The sequence below is a fragment of the Leopardus geoffroyi genome, chromosome C3 (genome assembly GCF_018350155.1).
Source record: "Leopardus geoffroyi isolate Oge1 chromosome C3, O.geoffroyi_Oge1_pat1.0, whole genome shotgun sequence".
NCBI lineage: Eukaryota > Metazoa > Chordata > Mammalia > Carnivora > Felidae > Leopardus > Leopardus geoffroyi.
The window spans coordinates 24,870,134-24,889,672 of NC_059338.1; the positions used below are offsets into that span (position 1 = coordinate 24,870,134).

The following is a 19,539-nucleotide window of genomic DNA, read 5'->3' on the forward strand; positions in this document are numbered from 1 at the left end:
CATCTAAATAACATAACAAATAAACAGAGCTCTGCCACCACTCCCACCAAGTATGTGGCAGATAAGTGATCTGTGGCAACTGGGAGGGTGTGGCCAGGGGCCTCAGGCATGCTGGGTGTCCAGAGTTGCTGCAAGAAGCACTAGGACCCCATTAGGAAACACATAAACCCGCCCTTGAGGTTACCCCAAGCAAGCCAGTAAGTTAAAACGGTCGTAGGACAATGACGTAGAAGAGAAATTATAGTTTGCTTCTAAAAACTTGACGCACTTCTGCAAAGTTGCTAAAACTGTGTTTTAAGATGGTTCCTGGCTACCCACAATACGGAAGTTTCAACCTATGAATGTTTATCCTACCGGGTGCCATCCACTTTCCATCTAGAGTTTCAAAGCTCAGGTTTGGGGGTTAAATGAAAAAAAAAAAAAAAAAAAAAAAAAAAAAAAAAGTAGTTGCCCTGTCACCCTCCCCAGGCACAGGTAAGCAGGCTGCCAGACCCTGAGCCAGGCGCTGTCCCCAAGTCATAGAGAGCCATTTTGAAAAGGTCCAGGGACAGGAAATACTGAAAAGGGCAGTAAAAAGAGAACAGTGCTTGCTGGTGGTCCCCGAAGGGCTCCAGATCCAACCCTAGGTCGGCTCAGCAGACAAGTTCACGAGGGTCCCCAGGGCAACTGGTCACCGGCAGTGGTAACACATGGCTTTGCCTGTCGGCCAGGATGCAGGTTTCCCTTCCAGACCCGAGGTTATTCCCCCCCGCCCCCGCCCCCCGTGAACGGCTCTTGCATTCGATCATTAGGTTTACCTTTGGAGTTTGTTTGGTCTGCACATTTCTGAAGAAGGTGGTCTTGGCAGTGAAGAAGCAATCCTCCAGTTCCTCCTCCAGGCTGCAGTACCCACTACTCATGCTGCTGTCCACCGTCATCTAGCCCGGAGCCCCGCGAGGCAGCGGGCGCGTGTGACCAGCCGGGCTCACGCGGCGGCCGAGGTTGGGGTTGGGGTCGAGGGGTCCCCGCCCCGGGCCCCGCGGGGCGCGAGCTCCCAGCCCCGCCGGCGGGTGGGCGGTCACGGGGCCAGGCGCACCCGGCGCCGGCCGCCTGGGCTCTCAGCCCGGGCCCGAGCGGCTGGGGCTGCGGCGTAACCTGCGCGCTTCCCCGCGCGCCGCCGGCGCTGCAAGCTCCGGGGTGGGACGTGGGCGCCCGCCTCGCGCGCCGCGCTCGCCGGCTCACTAGGCATCTGCGGTTTCGTCCCCTCCGCCCCGCGCGCGGAGCGCCATCTCGACACCTCCTCCCCCTGCCCGCGCCTTTCCTGCCGCTCGCCCTGCACGCGGAGAAGTCGGAAGCCACTTCCTCTCGCAAGGTTCCCCAAAGCCCTGCTCGGCTGTCGCGGCGCCCCTCCCCCGCCCGCGCTCCCCCCCACCCCCACCCCACCCCGCGCCTCCCGTCTCACTGGGTGGCGCTGGATCCCGGGGCCAGGTGGACCTGGGGCACCAGAGGTCAGGTCAAGGATGCGGGGAAGGAATAGACCAGGACGCACCCGAGGGAGACACTTCCCTAGGTCTTTTCTTCATCCTTCTGGGAACAGCTCATTCTCATCACCCATGATGGCTCATGTTCACGGAGTAGAATGTGCTATAGGGTCGTCAGCGTCTCTCCTCCCTTCCCCCCCCCCCCCCCCCCCCCCCCCCCCCCGTCCACCTCCTCATCCCACTCTCACAGCCCCCATTCACTGGGCGAAGGAGCCCGGTCAATCAGAGTGGTTAGAGAAGTAACCGGAGAAGAAGAAAATCAATATCTGTTCTGTCTGCAGAAGCAGCAATATTTTAACTTGGAGACGCCAGAAGAAACTGCAGGGGCCCCACAAGCATATGCAAATCATATGCAAAGTTATGGCAACCTGGAGAGCAAGCCTCCCCTTCCACCCACACGCAGAACTTGGCCCTCAGGAAGACTCAGGATATCAAAGGAGTCTGCAGCCACCACCCAGGTTATTTGTGCACTTTCCTGACACTCTGGCAAGAGGCGTCTTTGCCAGTTCTTGTCATTCCCATCAAAGATGGCCCCCGTTGCGGCGCCTGGGGGGCTCGGTCCCTTAAATGTCAGACTTCCGGTCATGATCTCATGGTTCCTGACCTCCAGCCCTGCATCTGACAGTGCGCAGTCTGCTTGGGATTCTCTCTCTCTCCCTCCCTCTCTCTGTCCCTCCCCTTCTCTCTCTCTCTCCCAAAATAAATAATAAACTTCGAAAAAATATATATATTTAAAAAAATAGACGGCCGTGTACATTTCCCCATCAGACTAGATGAAGGGGACATCTTCCTTGACTAGCGCTTAATTAGGGCAACACCCCCATTATGCCTCACACCACGTTTGTACAGCAATAGTTCGAAGTACCATTGCTTGAATAACTCCTACATGTGCCAGGCCATTTACATGCAGTCTGCCATTTAACTTGCCCAACAGCCTTGAGGTAGAGATTATTATTCCCATTTTATGGATGAGGAAACTGAAGTTCAGAGTCACACAAGTAGGATATTTGTGCTGGTCCTCAGACCCAGGCCTATGCAACTCTAGGGCCCACGCTCTTAGCCGTTGTGATCTACAGCCTCTCAGCAGAAATGGGACTGTTCTGGTGTGCGTTTTGCCCTGTTTCTGTATAATGCAGCCTGGAGTCCCAGGAAAGGAAAACAAAGCCTTCAGAGCCTGGAATGCTGGGGGCACCGTGCTGATGGAGTCTGATGGCCTGTGGACCCCAGAGCACCCTGAGAGTGGCTGAGAGGAGTTAACAGGATGCTCTGCAGGTAGGTTCACCTGGCTCTCCCTGCAGTTCGGAAACAGCCAGTCCCAGGGAAGCACACCGGCTGGAGGGATAGACTCAGCCCCCAGATACCAAGCTGCCAACTCCTTTTTCAGCTCTCGTTATTTTTATGAGGAGTCCTCTCCCTCCCCCACCTTAGCCAAATCTGTCAGTGCTCAGGAGGGTTTCACACTGCAGCCCAATCTGGCTCCATCGTCCCACACAGTCTTCTTCCCAGAAGCCTATGAGTGCCTGGCAGGTCCAAACATGAGATAGCTGAGAGCCGGCCGCCTTGGGCTCAGGAGAAGGGTCAATACCCGTAACTGCCACCCTTAACAGGGAGATAATAAGTGCAAGCAAGCAGCTGGGGATGGGGGCTCGAGTGAGCTACAAGGTGTTTTGGGGAAAGAGCTGACATTTAATAGGGTTGAAGGTAGGTTCTGGCATTATCTGGAACAATCTTTTCTTCAACTGAGTATTTTATTTTTATTTTTTTAATGTATTTATTTTTGAGAGAGCACGAGTTGGGGAGGGGCAGAGGGGGCAGGGGATAGAGGATCCGAAGCAGACTCAGCGCTGACAGCAGAGAGCCTGATACAGGGCTTGAACTCACAAACCATGAGATCACGACCCGAGCCAAAGGTGGACGTTCAAACGACGGAGCCACCCAGGTGCCCCTTCAACTGAGTATTTTAGAGGCTTTTTACTTACTTATTTTTGTTGGAAGGAAGATTCCCCAGAGACAGTGGTTCAGGCAAAGGAATCTGGTATTGGCCTCACCAGTGCCTCCAGGTCCAATGCCAGAATGAGGAACGCTGCAGAGAGGGGGGCTCTGCATGATCCGTGGGCCATCAGTAGCCTACCTGCTTTGTCCAGCCAGCAAAGAAACACACTTTTCTTTATGAAAGGAACCTTCTTGCTCAGTGGGAATCCAGTACTTAAGAAAACACAAGCCCCAGGTTCTTTGGGGGCCGCACTGCGTCCTTGGAGTCACGCAGAGACCTCTGGAAAGCAACTGCAATGCTACACATTCAAAATGTGCGATCTTAAGACACAGCTAGTAACAGCCTCTTTAAACATCAAGCCAAAGTACCCCAGGAGTCAGCATGAGTCTCCCCTTGTGAGCAACGCACTAGCTGCCAGATGTGCTTAGGAAAAGTCCGAAGTGATTTTGTGTTCTTTTAGGGTGCTATTCTATGCTGTTCCAAATATTAAGAAAAACTGGTGTCTGAATAAGGCTTCTCAAAGCCTTTTTACCATTCATTACTTGGGCGGCTCTAGAATCTTGAAAGCAGGTATTAGACCCATTTTATAGACAGGAAAGTGAGGGAAGTAGCATGTTCCACCACAGCTCATACCTTCAAAGTCTCCTACCTCCTAGTTAGTGTCTTTCGCCACCCTGCTCCACCTGTCAGTGACTCTAGGCCTGGAAGAGAGTCATGAGTAAAGAAGTCAGCAACACAGAGACTGTGTTGTTGAGGACCCTGGGACTTTCTTCTGAAAGCTGCAAAGATCAAATATAATAGAATAAATTGGCCAGCCTCCAGGAGGAAAAATCTAGACTGAAGCTCCAGGGACCCTTAGAAAGGAAGATTGGATTCCTTTCAGTGTCTAATGACCCTGTCAGCACCTCTTCCCTATGAATAACCAACAGCAGTGACAACCTGACCAGAGGAGGAGAAGGGGGCAGGGGAATGGAAGAGCCTGAGCAGTAGCTTTTTAAGTCTCTGGGGTGAACACACAAAGGACAGGAACTGGCTGCTCTTGTCTCTGGACCCAGAAAGAGGGGTCTGGACCTTAGGTTGCAGGCTCTGGAGCCTTAAATCTATGGCATCGTGCTGGGGTTCAGAAAGGCCAAAGTGAAATGGTGAAATGGGTGACTTTCCTGCCATGGATGTGTCAGATGATGTCAGATGATGAAAGACACTATTTTAAGCTTTCTTCCTTTCTCAGATGTGCTCCTGGCACATGCCCAGATCCCCCTCATTGGATCCACTGCGTGGCTCTGTGTGTTCCAGAAAAGCTGTATCACAAGACTGGAAGTCAGGAGCTCTATGCTACCCCAGCTCAACTCCAGTTTGATATGGCATCTGGAGCAGCTTTGGACCTCAGGATTCTTCATCTGTCCCACTGAAGGGTGTCAGGGTAGAGATCAGATCTGGGGCCTTATGACCTGCCGACATATTCAGAGACTTAAAACCAGGGTCAGGTACCTGCCACCCGACCCCTGAGACATATTTTGAAATTATTATTAGCCAGTATGTGCAGGCACTGTGCCACTAACTGTATGTGCATCATTTCATTTAGTCCCTACAACAAACTGATGAGGAAGCTGCACTTATTATCTCTATTTCCAGAGAGGAAAAGGAGGTTCAGGCAGGTTAAGGAATTTGCACATAATCATACTAATTAATGGCGAAGCCAAATCCACCCGGCTTGTCTGACTTCAGAATCAAGGTCTGGGACACCCTATCGTAGTATAAGGTGTTTACCCTTGTGATTGCTCTCGTAATAGCCATCCTGCCCGAAATCATAGCCCATCATAAGCCAGGAACTACTTTCCCAGTCTGCCTCTGCCCCCATCTTCCCTTTAGCTTGTTGAGGTTTCTCAGGGCCCAGCCACTGACCGTCTTCTCTTCCTACCCCTGCTCCCATAAGCCTGTATTCTCCCTGGGAGCTTAGTCTCACCTATGCCAATGGTGTCAACTATCCCTCACAGACTCGTGTCTCAGCATTCTCACCCTCCCAGGTAGCTCCTGGTGGCAAGATGCAACAGCTCACAGAATACCCAGCCCTTCCCTTGGAGCCTCACTGGCGATGGGCCCCAAATTGAGCTCATTATTCCCCGTCTCCCCCTCCACCTGCTCCTTCACATTTCCTAGCTCAATGAATACCATTAATGTAGATTATTGCAAAGCCTTCCAGTAGTTTCCTTTGTTTCCATCTCTGCCGTCTCCAAACTTCCCGCACCCTTATCGCCAAGGTCACTGTTCTTTTATATATATAAAAAAGTTTATATATATTAATATATATATATATATATATAATATATATATTAAAAAGTTCATGGGGCGCCTGGGTGGCGCAGTCGGTTAAGCGTCCGACTTCAGCCAGGTCACGATCTCGCGGTCCGTGAGTTCGAGCCCCGCGTCAGGCTCTGGGCTGATGGCTCAGAGCCTGGAGCCTGTTTCAGATTCTGTGTCTCCCTCTCTCTCTGCCCTTCCCCCGTTCATGCTCTGTCTCTCTCTGTCCCAAAAATAAATAAACGTTTGAAAAAAAAATTTAAAAAAAAAGTTTATAAATATATATATATATTTATAAACTTTTTAAAACTTTTATTTATTCTTGAGAGAGAGAGACAAAGAGAGAGAGAGAGTAGGGGAGGGGCAGAGAGAGAAGGAGACATGGAATCCGAAGCAGGTTTCAGGCTCTGAGCTGTCTGCACAGAGCCCATGCAGGGCTCAAACTCACGAGCTGCAAAATGATGACCTAAGCAGAAGCCAGACACTTAACCAGCTGAGCCACCTCGGAGCCCCTATTGTTTATATATTTTGGAAAGAAAAAGCATGAGCAGTGGTGAGGCAGAGAGAGGGAGACAGAGAATCCCAAGCGGGTTCTGCACTATCAGCACAGACCCCTACATGGGGCCTGATCCCATGAACCATGAGATCATAACCTGAGCCAAAATCAAGAGTTGGACACCTAACTGACTGAACCACCCAGGTGTCTCCAAGTCACCCTTCTATACGAAGGTCTAATCATGACTGTTCTATCACAAAACCTTTTATTCAAATTTCAACTAATAGTTATTGAATAACTATTACTATAGTATACTAGACTATACTATACTATCACTGTACTATAATTATTACTATGCTATAATTATTATTATATGTTGAGCTTTAATTGCTGATTCTTCCATCCATTCATTTAAGAAATATTTACTGGGCAGGGGCACCTGGGTGGCTCAGTTGGTTAAGCGTTAGCCTTTGGCTCAGGTCATTGTGGGTTTGAGCCCCGAGTCAGGGTCTCTGCTATCAACATGGAGCCTGCTTTAGATCCTCTGTCCCCTTCTCTCTCTGCCCCTCCCCCCACCTCTGTCTCTCTCTCTCTCTCTCTCTCTCTCTCTCACTCTCTCTCTCTCAAAAATTAATAAACTTAAAAGAAAAAGGAATATTTACTGGGTACCTTCTACATGGCAATTACCAGACCAGGAGTTGAGATTCAGGCCTGGATTAAACATGGTCTCTGCCTTGTCACCATGCACAGTCTAGTAGAACAACATGAAAGTTGTTATATTAGAGTTATCAAGCTCTTATACATTTCATATTCTCACTTGATCAGCACAACCCTGCAAGGAAGTATTTTGCAGAGGAATAAACTGAGGCTCAGCGTGGTTAGTTTGCCCTAGTCACAGAGCAAGTAAATGGTAGAATCTGATTTACAGTCCAGACCCTCTGTATCTGACAATTTTCCATTACAATTGTCCTTCCTCCAACGACTCTCCCTCCCCACTGCCCACAATAATGTTCCAAACTGCACCCTCCAAGTCGGTCCTTCAAGGCCCTTCACAGCACATGCCCAGCAGGCAGTTCATACCCATCTCCAGCTAGCATAGAGCATCCCTCATTGCAGCTGCACAAAATTTGATTCATGCTCCCAGCAGCTTCCCTGCCCTCTTGTGGTTTGTTCTACTGCTTTCTCTGCCTGTCAAAATCTAATGTCCTCCCCTCTTCCTGACACATATTTACCAGTAACGACCAGACCTCCCACACCTTCCCCATGCTTTTCAGAAGCAGCCTTTCCCAGATGCCCTCTCTGGCTTGAATCTTAAGAATGCCATCCTCCATCCTGAGAGTAGCATTTTACAGTATTAAACCAGCCGTGCAGAGCAGAGAGCTCGATTTCTCCTCAGGCGACTTCCTGTCATAAAAGGTAAGTGGTTACATACCATTTAGGTTAGACTCACAGGAGATTCACTGTCTCGCGGGTTCTAGCCCACACAGCACTTCTGTTGCTTGGCTAACAGCTTTGATAGGGCCCTTGCATTTAAAAACACTGGACACAGTTAAGTCAGGGATACCAAGAGGCACAGGTCCTGAAGAGCTCATGTCAGGTCCGAGTCAGACACAGGGAGTCTACCTTCTAGTTGTCCTCCTTTGATGAGACTAGAAAATCACAAAAGGTGTTTCTGATCAACAACCCTGCCCCCCACCTGCCCCTCTCCAGGCAAGACCAGTCCTCCATTAGCCAGGGCAATGTGGTCACCAGGGTCAGACACAAACAACTCCTGCACTGTGACACATAGAAAGAGGCCTCGCTGCCTCCTCAGAGACTCAGGACTGACCTGGCCCACCCAGAGGCCATCTCAGGCAGCCACAGTCGTGGTCGAGCTGTGAGGAACACAGGGAAATGTCCCCAGTACCTAAGGATTTCTAGAGAAATAGGTACTAGAGCTGTGTCCCTCCTCAGAGCCAGGATCTCAGGTGCCTCCTGGTTGGGAAGGCTTTCAGCTCTGCCTGATCAGAAACAAGCCCTATGGGTTGGACTGAGCTGGTCAGATAGGCCTTGGGGCGGCTCCTGTGAGAGGCAGCTGCCTAGTGGAAATGAATCACTGACAGCTTTGGCTAACACTTCTGGCTTCTAGAGCATTGAAGGAAATCTGTGGAGGGTGGAGCAGCTGTCCCAAATGTAGCCAGAGTGGAGCAGGACAGCTGGAGACTGGCTTTGGCACATGTGGGTGGGCTGGCAACAAATGAAATAAAATGGAAACATAAAATATATTCAATTTTCCAAAATAAGGCAGGGAAAAAAGAGGAACAAAGAACAGAAAGGACAGATAGGAAAAAATAGAAACATGATAGACTTAAAATCTAATTATATCGATAATCACATTAAATGCAAATGATCTAAATAACCCAATTAAAGGGCAGAGATTATCCAATTGGATTTAAAAAAAAACAAGATCCAACAATTTGCTGTCTACAGGAAATGACTTTTAACTATAAAGACACAAATAGCCTAAAAGTAAAAGGATGGATTAATAAGTATCATGCTCATGGTAATCAAAAGAAAGCTGGAGTGGCTATATTATTATCGGACAAAGTAGATTTCAGAGCAAAGAATATTACCAGGGATAAAGAAGGTTATTTCTTAATGATAAGGGGTCAATTCATCTAGAGAACATACTAATCCTAAATGTCTAAGCACAATAATGGAGCTTCAAAATTCAGAAAGATAGAACCATAAGGAGAAATAGGGTAATCCACAATTATAATTGGATATTTCAATATTTCTCTCTCAATAACTGATAAAACAAGTAGAAAGAACACATGATATACCTCAACAAATGTTAATTACCGTTGTTATCAGTCACAATTAAATGCGATAAACCTTTGTCCAGCATTTCGGAGGAGACCTAGGACCCAGAATCCACTGAGAAAGGTGCAGGTGTGTGTCAGTGTGTGTTAGGGAGCCTGAGCAGGGACAGACCCCGCCCCCAGGCTCTCCCCGTCTTGCGGCTGGCTCCCCCGTGTGGTAGTTCTGGGTTCAGCATGTGGCTGTTGGGCTCAGGGTTGGGGCAGGCCAGCGTTCTGGAAAGGCAGAGCCCTGGGTAGACAGACAGCAGCGTGCCTGCTGTGGGAGGGAGCATGGGGCCAGGAGCCAGGAAACTCAGCTCTCCATGCCAGCTGAGTCACCTCGCATGGCTGCAGGGGCTGAGGGAGGCCATTCCAGCAGAGGCCCCGCTAAGGAGTGACAGTAGAGGGTGGGAGGTAAGGGTGTGGCAGAAAGGTATCAGTCAGCAACCTGTGGGGCTGATCCACCCTGGAGCTATGGAAGCCATCTATCTGTCCCTTTGGTGAGTGGGGACAGGGTCTTGGTCTTTCCATCTATAAAGGGGAGCCATACCTTGGGCCACAGGGGAGAGGACAGTCACCAATCTTATAGCAAAAAGTGTCTGCCAGACCACAGTCATAGTGTCTCGGTTTCATGTCCAGGACAGTGGCCCATCTTTCTGCTATTTTGGAGAGTTGGCAGAGCCAGACCACGAAGGATTTCTGTGCTTGTCCAGATTTGTATTGATTTTGAGAGCCATGGGAAGCCACTGCAGGTTTTCATCACAGGGATGATGGGATAAAAAATCCAGGAGGGCCATTGGAGGCAACAGAGACAGAGACTCCTACTCCCACCCCCGCAAGGTGAAATCTCTCCCATGGATTGCCGGGAAGCCTCCAAGCCCTTGCTCTGCACTAACACACACACACACACACACACACACACACACACACACACACAATACAAATAGGCTTGCCCTGTATGGACCATGGAGTGACTTACCTCCACTCTGCACTATTCCCTACGGTAAGTACATAAGGATCCATTCCTCCTTTGTTTCTTTTTTTTTTTTTTTTAAATGTTTATTCAGTTTTGAGAGACAGAGAGCAAGCAGGGGTGGGGCAGAGAGAGGGAGACAGAATCCAAAGCAGGCTCCAGGCTCCTAGCTGTCATCACAGAGCCTGACGTGGGGCTCAAATTCACGAGCTGTGAGATCATGACCTGAACCGAAGTCAGATGCTTAACCGACTGAGCCACACTCAGGCGCCCCTCCTTTGTTTCTTTTAAATTTTTTTCAAGTTTATTTATTTTCAGAGAGAGAGGGAGGGAGGGGCAGTGAGAGGGGGAAAGAGAGAATCCCAAGCAGGCTCCACCGTCAACCTGATGTGGGGCTTGAACTCATGAACCGTAAGATCATGACCTGAGCCGAGATCAAGAGTCAAACGCTTAACTGACTGAGCTGCCCAGGCGCTCCCACCTCCCATCTCTCCTTTGGCTGAGTGCCTTAGCACTGGCTGAGATGGCTGGAATTTTCTTCCCAGCTGCCCAGGTTCTCTCCACGGTCACAGCCTCCCTTAGGCAGGGGCCAGACCCAGTGCACTGGTAATCGAAGCACTCACTGCATGACCTAAGAGACTAGCTTCTGTAGGCAGCATTTCCCACTGACGGCACCTAAAAGGATTTTAGAGCAGTGCCTGGCTCAGTAAATACGTGTGGAAGGAATCTGAGGCAGTCCTTGGAAACACGTTGTTCTTTCAATTTTAGAGATTAAGAATTAATTGAATATGTGTCAGGGAAAAAATCCTCAGGACATCAAACCAGTGGTTCAAGGATTTTTAAATTTTCCTTGAACACACGTTTTATCTAAGTTAGATAAAATGAACGTATTTAAAGAGAAATACTAAGGAAATCGTAGCACAGGAGGAACATGGGGATGACCAGACTCCCACGTGTGGAAAGTGCCTGAGTGAGGGCCGGGCCAGGCTGTGTGCAGCCAGGAGCGGGAGGCTGGTTTCTGGGTGCTCCTGGCAACTAGCTCCCGAAAGGGCAGGGGGAGGGGAAGGACCCTGGGAGCAGCAGGTGTAAACAGCTTCAGTGCCCGGCCGTGAGTGACCTGAGTGGAGGGAAGATCGCTTATGGTTTTGCTTGTCACCTGCGCATTCCATGCACCAACACAAGTGGCACCAGAGGCCACGGAGGCAGAGCTGCGAGGCGTCCCCTGGGCTACAGTGGGTTATGATGAGAATCAACAGTTGGGGCAAGAACTTCCACCCTCGGGGTCTGCTTCCGCAAAGGCAATGAAAGGCCTGGACCAAACTGGCAAACTCGAGCTCCATTGCGAGGGCACCGGGGAGTCCCTGAGGGTTTTTTGGGGTTTTTTTCATCCCAGAGTGACATCTAGGAGTAAAGACCACCTGAAGCATAAAGTAGTCAGGGCCTAGTAAAGGAACTGCAGCCATGCTGGCAATTTCTTGTGGTCTTTGGCTGATGGCAGCCATGTTCTCTGGGAATCAGGGTGAAACTGAAGAAGGGACCTGGGGTGGACATGAAGGGGATTCGCTAGGTCAACAAGAAAAAGTCACACATCACAGACGTCAGAGATCTCCAAGGAGACATTCTAAAACACTAGTTTTGGGGCACTTGGGTGGTTCAGTCCATTGAACGTCTGACTCTTGATTTCAGCTCAGGGTATGATCTCATGGTCGTGGGATGGAGCCTCACATCTGACTCAGTGCTGAGCGCACAGCCTGCTTGAAACTCTCTCTGCCTCTCCTTCTGAACCTCCCCTGCTTGCACCCAGTCTCTCTCTGTCTCTCTCAAAAAAAAATAATAATAATAGGGGCACCTGGGTGGCTCAGTCGGTTAAGCGTCCGACTTTGGCTCAGGTCATGATCTCATGATTCATGAGTTTGAGCCCATGTCTGGCTCTGTGCTGACAGCTGAGAGCCTAGGGCCTGTTTCGGATTCTGTGTCTCCCTCTCTCTCTATGCCTCCCCTGCTCGAGCTCTGTCTCTGTCTCTCAAAAATAAAATAAAAGTACTAGGTTTGTGGTGGAGAAAGAACAGGTGGGCACCTTTCCTCCATTTCTCCACTTGGGAGAGTCAAACACAACCCACAGGGCCTGTTAAGTTTGCAGCTGGGGGTTCTGAGTCCATCTCTGCCCCCTCACACACCTACCCCTCTTCCTCCCTCCCTGTCTCCCTCTGGCATGGCAGAGAGAAGACAGCCAGAACCTTGGGATTACTGCTTTTCAAAGGTGGAGGCCAGATACTTATCTACAGGATGATCCCAACCATGTTCTGAAAAATGGATGAATATACAGGAAGAAAATGTAAAAATGTTAACTCACAGTGGTTCCTTCCAGACGGAAGGAAATCAATAATTTTCTTTTCCTTAAAGAGTTGCAAGGAGAAATGCCACCAAGCTGAGACCTCCCAGCAGCCATATGCCCCCAAACTAGCTGAGCTCAGACCAGGTGACAACAAAGCCTCCCAGGAAGACGGCACTGGCACATGAAGCTAGCTCTGCCCAGGTGACCACGTCAAGGTGAAAGAAAGCTCCATGCTGGTATTTAACTGAAAATCAAGCCAAGGCGGAAATCAGCATAAACAAGCCTTTTAGAAAAGGGGAGCGAGCCTGGAGCAGGGCCCAGGTTTTATTGATAGAAGGCTAGGTCCTGCCCTGGCTGTGCTGAAGCATGCAGTCGGGCCTGTCCAAGGCAAACATAACAGCCGACCCAGCCGGCCGGGAGCAAACCCCACTCCAGACTGTTTGCTGGCTGGGGGGCCATTCAGCACCCACGTGGGACCCTTGGACCCTTCTGTGTGGTTCTGTGTGGCTCCTTCTCTATTTTACTGGTGGATGTACTCTAGACATTGGTGGATGAGTCTAGACTCAGCCTTGATGCAGTTGCCACATGGTTCTGAGGTTGACTCCTCTTTCCAGCAGAGGAAAGGGGGGGCCACTCTGCTTCTGAATACTCAGACTTGGAAGCCCCTGTTTGCTGTTGACGCCCTGAGGGGGAGACAAGATACACAGTGAACTCCAGGGCCTGCCCACCACACTTGGGAGCTAGCTAAACTGTTCCAGGGAAGGGTTTCTAGACCTCCCCTGGGCCACATAATTCTTTGCTGTGGGGGCCTGTCTTGTGTAATGTAGGGTGTTTAGCAGCATCCCTGGCTTCTCCCCCTAGATGCCAGTAGCATCACCCCAGTTGGGACAACCAAAAATATCTCCAGAAACTGCCATTTCTAGGAAATGCTGCTGCAGGGTGTGCTCTGTAACCCCCCTCCTCCATCTTGTAAGGAAAACCTTAGGCAAAATTCTGCATCGTTCGGCAGGGTTTTGGAGGTCTGACGTGCCCCTCCTTCCTCCTCACTCCTCGTGGGGCAGCAAGGCCTGGTTACATTCGGACCGCACTAGAAACAGTTCCTATTGCAAAATGTGTGGAGGATGTACAGAATTTTTGTAAACATGTACCTTAGAACCCATTCGGTCTCGTTCTTATAGAAACATACATCATGTTTGCTTTCTAGCAATGCTTTCCCAATGGGAGAGAAGGGGTGGGGGAACAGCAGGAAGGCTGGTAACACCCACAGGCAGATCAGGTGACTAATCATGGCCAGAAAATGCCTGTGGATGGCTAGTCTCAGGAGCTGGGGCCCACTTGGGATTCGCCCAGGGCCACTAGTGTTCTCTCCAGGAAGTAACCAGTCATTCGGCACCTGTGTTGTCTCTCACAGCACCCTGGGCTTATTTGTTTAAAATCTCACTCCCCTCTTCTACCGCAAGCACAGGGAGGGCAGGCACCGTGTCTGTTTGCTTCATCACTAAGTCCTTGGCATTCCTGGGCCTGGCACATGGTCAACCCTAAAAACTTATTCCTGAAATGAATAGATGAATGATATCTGGGAACACTCCATACTTCCTTGACCAGCAACCATGGAGTCATACATTAAGGATCAGATCAAACGTCCCTGATGTCTCCCAACAGAAACAATTGCCTTGCATTCTCAAAACACTTGACTCGTGCTTCTTTTATTGCAACATGCATCACAGTACATACTCTTGGGTTGTATTCTGTGTCCCCTGCCAGAATGTAAGGTCTCTGGGGACAAGCACTGTGAAGCACCATTTATTATCCCCACTCTCACCAGTGCTTGGCACACAATGGATACTCGTGCCAAGTATCCACGATACTTGGAGGGCTCGTTCAATGCAAGAACCAAAAAATCTTGTCCTGTCTCCATTCCAAATCCTAGACACCAAAGTTTGGATGCATCCTGACTCAAGAGCCTTGGCTAAACCCATGAACCAGAGGCTGCTTTGGACATCGATTTCCTGGTTCTTGAACACAAAGCAAGAATATCCGCCCAGCCCTTCTAAAGTTATATCTAGGTTAGCAGGCTGACCACAGGGAGGATGATATCCTGGGGGAGCCTCAGCCCCAACATCCCCACTGCCCCAGGGCTATGAGGCTTCAAAGGACCTTCAGGAGCCTTCTCTCCTTCCTGCCCTCATCTATACCCACACCTCTAGCTTGAAGCCCTCGGCCAAAGCAGGCTCTGTGCTTGGAGAGCACTGAAGAGCACTTCTGAGTGTCTACACGGTTCTCTGTGTCACTGTTGCTGTTCCATCCTCCCAGGCCCTTGGAAAGGGGTGTGTCTGGCCCGCAGGAGACCCCAACATCCAGCACGCGTGCGGTATTCATGCCACCTCCTGCTGACCAGAGCTCCCGGGCAAAGAAAGTAGAGTCTAGGACACCAGAGGAAGCTGTTCCCAGCCCGGTCCCTGAGCTTTGCTGCCTACCTGGCTGAAGACTGGAGTGAGGGTGCTTTCTGGAGAGGGTCTGTCCTGGGATGGGCCTCCCTGCTGACTGCAGTCCAGCTGGATCAGATGGCGGCACTCCGGGTGGCAGGTGAATTTACAGTCTGGAGGGAAAGGAGCACCAGGGGATTAGGAGTCAGGCAGGATTCTATCCACTTCCACCCGGAGAAATACCCTGGGAGATGGCGTTTCGCTCCAAGAAGGAAAACCGTGAAGGAGAGAAGTGGAGTGTGGGAGGACACCTCGGTGCCACGGGGAATGGCTGGTGACAGGTAATGCGTGTTTTACGCGTCTGCAAACTGTTCTCACCACCGTTATTTTGTGTGACCTTGCAATCATTATTATTGCCACTTTACAGACAGGAAATTGGGATCTAGGGACCTTAGTGACTTTCTCAAGGTCAAGTCATCTGACTTCAGGCTGGTGCTCTTTCTACTGATTGACATCAATCACCAGGGGTCACAGATCCCTGGAGAAAGACTTCACTTTTCTGGGCCTCATTTTGCCAGCCTGTAGGATTCAGGTAATAGCTTCCCTGCCTGGTGCACAAGGAAGTTCATAGTCATAGGGGAGAACAGGTCTTAACAAATTAAAAGTGCCTCCAGGGACAAAGGCGTTATCCTCAACAGGAAGGACTGTTACCTGTCTCTGACCCTGCCCCAACCAGAAATGTGGAGGCGGCTTCTCTAACCCAGCTTAAAAGGCCCGCAGACAACATCCCAAATCAGGTGCTTCATGGGAAAGCATATGTTTCTTTTTTTTTTTTTTTTTTATGTTTTATTTATTTCTGAGAGAGAGAGAGACAGAGCACGAGCAGGGGAGGCGCAGAGAGAGAGGGAGACACAGAATCTGAAACAGGGTCCTGGTTCTGAGCTGTCAGCACAAAGCCCAACGCGGGGCTCCAACTCACAAACCTTGAAATCGTGACCTGAGCCAAAGTCAGACGCTCAACCAACTGAGCCCCCCAGGCGCCCTGGGAAAGCATACATTTCATAGACAATGTTCATTTCCATGGAAGCAGGACTAAATCTCCAGGGTTGTACAGAGCCTTGGGAACTACTTTAGCGGTGGGGAGACTGAGGCTCAGAGAGGTGAAGTGAGTTTGCCCAGTGACACACGGCTCAGCAGCAGGGCCAGTGCTGCCAACACTTCCCCGGGGAGGGGGGGGGGGGTCTCTGCAGCCTCTTCAGCAGGAGGCCAGGCAAGGGAAGGAGAGCACTACAGAGCATGGGAGTGAAGTAAAGAAACCCACGCAAGTCCATCAGCAGGCGAAATGCCCGGATTTGGTCAGGTTTGAGGTGCGGTTCCTGCACACAGCTTCTGGGCCAGCTGGGGTCACCTGTCCCGGAGGTGCCACAGCTCGGCCCGAAGACCCAGCCCAGGCAGGGTGCAGAGTCTCTCTTGAGAAGGCTGACTTCCTGAATGTGAGGCCAGGTGTGTGGGGATGGGCTGATCTGGACAGGATCTGTGGTAGGGGACACGATAGCCTGCACTTGTTTGGACAATCTGGGGACTGGGGGACAATCTGGGGACTGGGGGACACTGTTTGGACAATCTGGGGACTGGGCTGACAGGAACTCAGGCTCCTGACATTCTTTTCCTTCTTTGTAACAAGCTCCAAAAATCCAGCACATGTGGATTCTCTTTTTTTATTAATTAATTTATTTATTTTGAGAGAGAGAAAGAGTGTGTGTGAGGGGCAGGAGAGAGAGAGAGAGAGAGAGAGAGAGAGAGAGAGAGAGAGGGAGAGAATCCCAAGCAGGATCCACACTGTTAGCACGGAGCTCAATGTGGGGCTTGAACTCACGAACCCATGAGATCATGACCTGAGCCAATATCAAGTGTGTAATTGGATGCTTAACCTACTGTGCTACCCAGGCATCCCCCATCTTGGGCCCAGGGTGAGTCTGTTCTTCTCCCACTCTTTTGGGGGTTTTGGAGTGAGACTTCCACTCTCCGCAGATGCCTTCTTCCTTTACACCCCCAAAGATGAGCACCTGACACAGGTTTTGCCACTAATGTCTGCAGGGGAGCATTCTCAGAAATGTGGGGACACACAGAGATTCCGGAACCCTGAGACCATCTGACTCAATCAGTGGTCTCAAGCTCTCAGCCACCATTCTGGAATAGCGTTTAGAAGCTCTCTTGCTTATTCCCCTCCTGCCCGAATGCCACCAATATCCCCTCCTTCAGACCCTGCCCTTGTCCAGGCCTTCCTGACTCTCCTCCTTACAAGCCATCCCCTCACCTGGAGACAGAACGGTGAAGCCATTGTCTGAGGTATGAACCCTATACTTCCAAGTGCCCACATGTATTTCTGGGCCCTCCAGTAGGAGATCTCTGCCCCACACAGGGATGGCCTCACTCTTAGTGGGGTGAAGGGCACAGGGGGATATGCAGGCCAAGTCTCCCCTGCCCACAGTGCCCAGAAATGCCGGAGCCTTGATAAGGCAGCACTGAGGCCAGAGTCCACACAGAGAAGCATTGTTCCAAGACTCTGCTCCGGGAACACACCTGTACAGCTTCTGGCAGCGCTCTGAGCGATGAAGAATGCTCCGGGGCTGCCAAGAAGTGGAAACAAGGAAGAGAAGAAAAGACTAGAAGTTCTCCCAACTCGACAGCAAACAAGAGCTGCCACCAACTCACAAATGGGAAAGCGCCGTAAGGCAGGAGGATGTCTTCCAATCTCTTCTTTGAACTCCTGGTACCGTTGACTCAGGCTTTGTATGTCCACCCGTGCATCATGTCCTTCTCTCTCTCTCTCTCTCTCTCTGTGCTCTGTCTCTGCTCTGTTTCTCTCTCTCTCTCTCTCTGTGCTCTGTCTCTGCTCTGTTTCTCTCTCCCTCTCTCTCTCTCTCTCTCTCACACACACACACACACACACACCCTGAAAACAGCACCAAACCTCAGAAAGATTTTCTTTTACAGTCCTGACGCTGAGCTGGATACAGTTAGGGGACAGAAGACTCCAGGGAGAATATTTGGGGATTTTATAAAAAGCACATTTGAGCACCGATGACTTTGTTCCATCAGACCGTGTAATCACAGACTGTAGCAAAACCACTGAAACACATCTTGATACTTCCAGGCCCCCTGGAAATGCTAAGCGCAGGTCTTTTCGGCCAGCAGAGATGAAGTCAGAGCCCCCACGCCCTTCTCCAAACGCGGAAGCAAGCCCCACAAGCCACAGCCAGCAGCCTGCGGGCCTGATGTGCTCCGAGTGGGAAGATTCATGGGATTCCAAAGGCAGAGGCATGTTCCACTGGGACCCAGTGGTTAACCCCCACGAGCCATCTTTCCCTCAAGACAGCTCATCGCGAGTACTGCTAAGCCATCTCCTTGGTATTCATTGCCCTCCACAGCCTTCAACTGGCGCTCAATCTGGACACGGAAAGGGAGAGAGACCTTGGGTAACACAGGGCCACAGAGGCCCCCAGGAACGGCCCAAGCTTCCCTGAACAGCCAGAACCACCATCTGTGGTAACGACTCTCATGTCTTGAGCACAGACCTCCCCACACCCGAGGATAACGATGAATAAGACAAGACTTCTGGGGGAGTCAGGCTACCTGGGAAGACAGGACCCATGTGTGAAGAGATAACTAATGAGGAAGACAGCACAGATCCAGGAAACCTGTTCAGAGGACAGAGACCCCTGCCAGCCACAGCAGTTGGGAAGGTTTCCTGGTGAGGGAGGCTCTGGGGACCTTGAAGAATGGATCAGATTCCAGACGACTCATATTTCCACATCACAAGGGCCAAGAGGAGGCAGGGAGCTCTGACATCAAAAAGAGGATAGGACAAGAATCTCCCGACAAGAGGCAGCAAAGATTAGGGAGCGACATTCCTCGGTTCTAATAGAAGTATCTTAGAGAGAACAGCATTTCTTGCATCTTTATTTTATTTTTATTTTTTTGAGATAGAGCATGCAAGAGCGGGGCAAGAGCAGAGAGAGGGAGAGAGAGAGAGAGAGAGAGAGAGAGAAGGGGAGAAGGACAGACGGAGAGAGAGAGAAGCTTAAGCAGGCTCTACGCTCTGTGCAGAGCCCCGTGCAGGGCTTAATCTCACGGCCGTGAGATCATGACCTGAGCCAAAATCAGGAGGCGGACGCTTAACTGACTGAGCCACACAGGCGCCCCAAGAACTGGTATTTCTTGACCTTAGTACTGTCATCTATAAAAGAGAATTATCATCCCTTCCGGTCTCCATCCTTCCCTTCCAGCTATAACCCCTGGCCGCATTCTTGGGGATAGTTTGAGGAAAATAAATGTGCCTCCAGGTCCTGGAAGAGGCGCTTCTGGAAACAGAGGACGTGACTGTAAGGAGAAATGATGGAGACAAATCATAAGAGGGGTCCTTCTCCAAGGACGGACGCCGAGCCAGGACGGAGAGAAGGTTCCTAGGACCCACCCTCAGCACCCAGACTGCGTTAGTTTCCCAGTTGTTGTAATAAAGTACCTTGAACTAGTGGCTTAAAACTGAAATTTATTTGAGTTCGGAAGGCTGCAGGGCTGATAAGGAACTCTTTGCCCTCTCACCCCAGAGTTGCACGTAAGATGCTGAGATAATGTGGAGCTCTCTACTTAACTGC

At 50.5% G+C, this 19,539-nt stretch overlaps 1 protein-coding gene across 3 annotated transcripts in view; it reads right to left on the reverse strand.

Moving 5' to 3' along the window:
• RASSF5 (Ras association domain family member 5) overlaps positions 1-19,539 on the reverse strand; it is a 72,023-nt gene that overhangs the window by 32,893 nt on the left and 19,591 nt on the right. For 2 of the 3 annotated variants that reach the window (XM_045456206.1, XM_045456205.1), the window contains exon 2: positions 14,933-15,054. In XM_045456206.1, the coding sequence (XP_045312162.1) occupies positions 14,933-15,054 (122 nt within the window). Of the gene's footprint in view, positions 1-797; positions 1,379-14,932; positions 15,055-19,539 lie in introns of those variants that run through there. The other variant, XM_045456207.1, reaches the window with a different exon arrangement.